At 37.0% G+C, this 6,907-nt stretch overlaps 1 protein-coding gene across 1 annotated transcript; it reads left to right on the top strand.

The window, feature by feature from the left end:
- Positions 1-209: 209 nt before the first annotated feature.
- LOC142840069 (uncharacterized) lies at positions 210-6,543 on the top strand. The gene is given in 4 exon segments (XM_075956547.1): positions 210-236; positions 3,771-3,897; positions 4,098-4,158; positions 5,052-6,543. Coding segments are annotated over 4 exon segments (1,707 nt in total).
- Positions 6,544-6,907: the final 364 nt, after the last annotated feature.

Below are 6,907 nucleotides of genomic sequence, written 5' to 3'. Positions count from 1 at the left end.
TTAAACAATAATGAGCTAATATCTTAAATGGAACATTGAATGTGTTCAAAGGTTATCACTTATGACTCATTCAGGTGCACAGTGGAAAAAAACAAGTGGAGCAAAATTAATAAAAATGAGAAGGTAGTTTCAGACAGCAGTCATGTGTTGAGATAGGCAGGAATTTTCAGGGTGTTTATCACCATTATAGAGAAGGCCCATGCTACGTAATGGAAGCTTATCAAGGTGCCCCAAGCGTAAGACTCTGGCCACAGAAAACTTCAATTTAAGGAAGCTGTGAGCAAAGTGATTCATAGTCTCAGGAAGCTACTTCTTTTTTTGTTTGTTTGTTTCTGTTTTTCCAGACAGGGTTTCTCTGTGGTTATGGAGCCTGTCCTGGACCTAGCTCTTGTAGACCAGGCTGGTCTCGAACTCACAGAGATCTGCCTGCCTCTGTCTCCCGAGTGCTGGGATTAAAGGTGTGCGCCACTACCGCCCGGCAGGAAGCTACTTCTTTCAAAACCTTCTGCACCTGTGGTCCAAGCTTGTTAGTGTCCTTGACAAATAAGAAATCACACTTTTCAGCATCACCCCATGTGTTGCTCTTGGAAACAAGAAAGAATCAATATTTAAGATCATGAATTTTTAGTTTATGGTTACAGTTTGTCATTGTTCCAGGCATCTACGTTATGCAGAGTTAGAAGCCCAGTGAGGAGACTGTGAGTTCATTGCATGGAGCTCTGAGGATTGAAGCCTGGCGTTGTTGGTTGTTTTCTTTTACTTCTTTCTCTATTGAGAACATGCTACCCATTTATCAAATAAATCTCACACATGGAGGCTTATATTTTCTTTCTTTTTTTTTTTTTTTTGGTTTTTCAAGACAGGGTTGCTCTGTGGTTTTGGCGCCTGTCCTGGAACTAGCTCTTGTACACCAGGCTGGTCTTGAACTCACAGAAACCCGCCTGCCTCTGCCTCCCGAGTGCTGGTATTAAAGGCGCGCTCCACCAACTCCCGGCTGGCTTATGTTTTTTTATAAATGTCTGACCTTGCTTTGCTTTGGCTTCTTTCAAGGATGGTTATTTTTTTTTTTTTAAGGATGGTTATTTTTAACTTAATTTTTTCTTTCTATCTTTTCACTCTGGCCTTCATCTCTCTCTATTCTGTATTCCTTTCTTTATTTCTGACTCCATGGTTTGCTGTGTAGGTAAGTGAATGTCTCCTGTTGTTCTCTCCTTTTCTTGCCTCGTCTTCCCTTTTTCCTCCCAGAGTTCTCCTTTCTTTTATTCTCTTTGGCTGCCAGCCCTCTCTATGCTTTCTTGTCATTCTCTTGGTCATTCAGCTCTTTTCCATATAAACCAGGTATTTTAGATTGGCAAAGTATCACAACTTCACAGAGCGAAACCTAATGCAGCATAAAAATGGCAGCACTTCTTTACATCATTAAATCAAAAGTTCTACAGCATAAACAAGTACAACACAATTAGAAATGTTAATTCACAACACACTGGGTTGCATTTTGAGACCAAAGATGTTAAGATACCTAAGTTATGACAAAACTTCCATGGAGACCTAGCTGATCATAGTGAGTGGAAATTACCAAAGAGAGAAATGCATGAGAAGTCACAAGGATAGGGCCATTTAAGTCATTTGAAACTGAAGCCATACATCTGACAAGAGAGCTACAGGATTTGATGTTTGACCTGCTCTGCTTCTGTCCTGCCATGGTCCAATCTTCCCTCACTGTGTCTCCATTTTTCTCTTTTGGAATGTTAATGGTATTTTGTGCCATTGTATATTGGCAATATGTAACTAGTTTTCATATTTTACCAGATGTTACTGTCAAGAGACAGAAGCTTCTCAGCTTCAGGATGTGCCATTTATTATCTATGCTACTGTGGTTTTACGTAGGAAGTGGTCTGTGCCCATGTATTATAGGCTACTTTCCACTTTCTCTTCAATCAGGTTCAGTGTGTTCAGATTGATATTGAGATCTTTAATCCATTGGGACTTGAGTTTTGTTAATGGTGACAAACATGGATCTATTTTTATTTTTCTACAGGTTGTCATCCAGTTATGCCAACTCCATTTGTTAAAGATGCTGTCTTTCTTCCATTGTATAGTTTTAGCTTCTTTGTCAAAAATCAGGTGATCATAGGTTTGTGGGTTAATATCTGTGTCTTCATTCAATTCTATTGGTCAACGTCTCTGTTTTTATGCCAATACCAAGCTTATTTTGTTTTTGTTGTTATTTTGTTTTCTTTTGTTTTTTCAAAACAGGGTTTCTCTGTAGCTTTGGGGCCTGTCCTGGAACTAACTCTTGTGAACTAGGCTCATCTTTAACTCACAGAGATCCACCTGCCCTGCCTCCCAAGTGCTGGGATTAAAGGCATATGCTACCAGCACCCAGCCAATACCAAGTTTTTTCATTGCTGTAGAGTTTGATGTTAAGAGGGTCATGCCTCTGGAAGTTCCTTTATTGTATAGGATTGTATTGGCTATCCTGGGGTTTTTGTTTTTCCATATAATGTTGATTATTGTTCTCTCAAGATCTGTGAAGAATTTTGTTGGGATTTTGATAGGGATTGCACTGAATCTATAGATTGCCTTTGGTAGAAATGCCATTTTACTATGTTCATCCTACCAATCCAAGAGCATGGGAGATCCTTCCATTTTCTGGTCTCCTCTTCAATTTCTTTTTTGGAAGACTTAAAGTTTTTGTCAAATAGATCTTTCACTTCCTTGGTTAGAGTTACCCCAAGATATTTTATGCTATTAGTGGCTATCGCTAAAGGTGATATTTCTCTGATTTCCCTCTCCACTTCTTTATCTTTGTGTATAGGAGGGCTACTGATTTTTTTAAGTTGATCTTGTATCCTGCCATATAACTTAAGATATTTATTAGCTGTAGACATTCTCTGGTAGAGTTTTGGGGGTCACTAATGTACACTATCATATCATCTGCAAATAACAAAAATTTAACTTCTTCCTTTCCAATTGGAATCCTTTTGATCTCCTTATGTTGTCTTATTGCTATTGCTAGAACTTCAAGCACCACATTGAAGAGATATGGTGAGCCTGGACAGCCTTGTCTTGATCCTGATTTTAGTGGAATGGCTTTGAGTTTCTCTCCATTTAATTTGATGTTAGCTGTCAGCTTGCTGTATATTGCTTTTATTATATTCAGATATGATCCTTGTATCCCTATTCTCTCCATGACCTTTATCCTCAGTATGGGAGCAGGGCCTCTTGCCGGGCTCCAAGGCCCTCACAGAGAAAAAGGCCATGCATCATTCTTTGTAGGAACTTCAGTAAACATCTCTGAATTCTTTGATTTGTTCTTTCATTGATTTTATTCAATGGATACAGTGTCTTAATGTATATTCCCACCTGTCCTGGACATGATTCCATAGACTTGGCTGACATTCAAATCAGAGGAAAATATCCCCACCTCTGCTTCTGAAATTCTGAGTTTAAAGGCCTGAATCAATACACTCAGTTTGTCTACTGTATTTTTTTGTGATTAGTATTTCTTCATAGAATTTTCTCATGAGCACTATGTCCTGTTGATCTATTTCCTCTGTCGCTCTATTAATAGTTCTTTTGTGAGGTGGTATCCCATTCAAAGGGTACAGAAATGACAGAGGTGACTCTCCTATTCAATTTCCTTCTAAAGTGATTGTCTGTGTCTTGGAATAATACCAGAATTTTATGACTATACAGTCAAAGAAGTATACATTTACAATGTTATCACCATCATGCTTTCTATTATACATGTGACTGAAATATTTTAGTTGGCAGTGACCTATGATGATGTGCACATCAACTTCACTCAGGAAGAGTGGAATTTGCTGGATCCTTCCCAGAAGAATCTCTACAAAAATGTGATGCTGGAGACCTACAGGAACTTCACTACTATAGGTAAAAAAGAATTTTCTTCAAGTTTCAAAATAAGGGGATAACTTTTTCTTGTTTAATGATGTTCTTCTGTAATTTGATTTAGAAAGAATAAGAATGAGTTGAATAAAGCAGTCATATTTCTAAGGGTCCCTTGAGATAACAGCTTAAATATTGCATAATTTTCAATAACTTAACATATATTTTCTGGTATTATATTTTAGAATGCATTTGGGAAGACCATAATAGTGAAGAACATTGTCAATTTTCTAGAAGACATGAAAGGTAATTTTCATGTGCAAGCTGATAACGGATATTACTTTTTAAGGCATAGCACCATGAGAGCTTTGTTGTAGATCTGCAAATAAATTTCTTTTTGCTACTCATAATACAAAAGTATACACATTGAAGCGATGATAAGTATATCTGCAAAATTATGTACTAAACCAATAGCCCATGGTAAATCTTGTATTTTTTTTACACTTCTTGTGACTGTGCTAAGTTTAGTGAGAGAAGCAGTTAGAGTTGGGTCATTGGAAGTTGTTCTCTAGAAACCTTGATATCTATACCACAAGTCTGTGAGGAACAACAAGTTCCCTTAGAACTCAACATGAAAAATATTTTATTTGAAATTCTTTACTATGTATACCATAGGTTACTCTTGATACAAGAATATGAGCATAGGGATATAGAGAGATGTAGCATCCCACTCTCTAAGAATAATTAGATAACCGATAGTCCCCAGATGGAGTATACTTGTTGAATTGGATTAAATTATACAATTAATTGGTTTTCCACCATCACTGTTACTATATGAACAAACTCTCACTGCAAGAAACCCTATGAGTTCTAGAACTGTGCAAATACTTCTGGGTGTCCTAGTTCACATAGCATATGTAATAAGATTCAAAGTATAGGAGAATTCATGAATGTTAAAGCTCTGAGTTTATCCAGTTCTCTTCACCTTTGCATAAAATATCATAGAAAAAAAAAGTATCTTTCAAGTTGCAAAGTACTGCCTAATCAAAGAGCAAAGCATGAGTTTAGACAGACTTACAAAAACATAGTATCTGATTCCTCTTTATAACTGGAGCATATTATAAAGTTCATAGAAATGTGTAGGCACAACAGTGTATTGAATGTGGTAAAGCTTTTACATGTGCCAATTATTGTTACAGGAGTGAGAGAATTCAAACTGGAGAGAAACCTTCAGTAAATTTTCAACGTGGTAAATCCTTGACATATGAAAAGCACCTTAAAAGGAATGAAAAAACACATACTGGAGAGAAACCCTATGAATGTAATCAGTGTGGTAAAGCCTTTGCAGCTCATGGTACTCTTCAAAACCATAAAACAACACATACAGGAGATAAACTGTATGAATGTAATCAGTGTGGCAAGGCCTTTGGAGTTCACAGTAATCTTCAAAACCATAAAAGATCACATACTAGAGAAAAACCATATAAATGTAATGAGTGTGGTAAGGCCTTTGCACAACACAGTAGTCTTCAAAACCATAAAAGAACACATAGTGGAGAGAAACCCTATGAATGTAATCAGTGTGGTCAGGCCTTTGCAGTTCACAGTAATCTTCAAAGCCATAAAAGAACACATAATGGAGAAAAACCCTATGAATGTAAAGAGTGTGGGAAGGCCTTTGCGACTCACAATAATCATCAGAACCATAAAAGAACACATACTGGAGAGAAACCCTATGAATGTAATGAGTGTGGTAAGGCCTTTGCACAACACAGTAATCTTCAAAACCATAAAAGAACACATAGTGGAGAGAAACCCTATGAATGTAATCAGTGTGGTAAGGCCTTTGCAGTTCACAGTAATCTTCAAAGCCATAAAAGAACACATACTGGAGAGAAACCCTATGAATGTAATGAGTGTGGTAAGGCCTTTGCACAATACAGTAATCTTCAAAGCCATAAAAGAACACATACTGGAGAGAAACCCTATGAATGTAATCAGTGTGGTAAGGCCTTTGCAGTTCACAGTAATCTTCAAAGCCATAAAAGAACACATACTGGAGAGAAACCCTATGAATGTAATGAGTGTGGTAAGGCCTTTGCACAATACAGTAATCTTCAAAGCCATAAAAGAACACATACTGGAGAAAAACCCTATGAATGTAAAGAGTGTGGAAAGGCCTTTGCATCTCAAAATAATCATCAGAACCATAAAAGAACACATACTGGAGAGAAACCCTATGAATGTCATCAGTGTGGTAAGGCCCTTGCAGCTCATCGTACTCTTCAAGTACATAAAAGAATACATACTGGAGAGAAACCCTATGAATGTAATGAATGTGGTAAGGCTTTTTCACAGTACATTATTCTTCATTGCCATAAAAGAACACACACTGGAGAGAAACCGTATGTATGTAATCAGTGTGGCAAGGCCTTTGCATCTCATAGTAATCTTAAAAACCATAAAAGAACACATACTGGAGAGAAACCCTATGAACGTAATCAGTGTGGGAAGGCATTTGCAGCTCGCAGTACTCTTAAAAGGCATAAAATATCTCACTCTAGATAGAAACTCTTTGAACTTAATCAGTGTGGTAAGAGCATAGCACAGCACAGTCATATTCAAAGGCATAAAAGAACACACAAAAGAGAGAAACCCCATGGATGTATTTCATGTGGTAAAGCACAGTAATCTTTGAAGGCTTAAAAGAACAAGAAACGGAATGAAATCAGCATGATAAAGCCTTTTCATGTCTTATTCATCTTCAAATGCATACACCTACAGGATAGAAACCGTAAATGGAATCTATGTGGTTAATCCTTTGTCACAATAATCTCCCAATACATTAAGCAATCCATCCTGGAAAGAAACTATGAATTTAATGAGTACACTCTTCAAAAAGATTTTTTAAAAATCATACTGCAGTGAAACTCTCTGAATATGTCCATTATGGCAATGTTTTGCACTTTATACAGGAGTAAACCTTTTTGTGTATACATCTGATAAAGCTTGTGCAAATTACAATATCCTTTGATTACCTAAAGAAGAACCTAAG

The sequence above is a fragment of the Microtus pennsylvanicus genome, chromosome 22 (genome assembly GCF_037038515.1).
Source record: "Microtus pennsylvanicus isolate mMicPen1 chromosome 22, mMicPen1.hap1, whole genome shotgun sequence".
NCBI lineage: Eukaryota > Metazoa > Chordata > Mammalia > Rodentia > Cricetidae > Microtus > Microtus pennsylvanicus.
The sequence above is the reverse complement of the archived record's forward strand: the minus strand, read 5'-3'. Positions and strand labels throughout refer to the sequence as shown.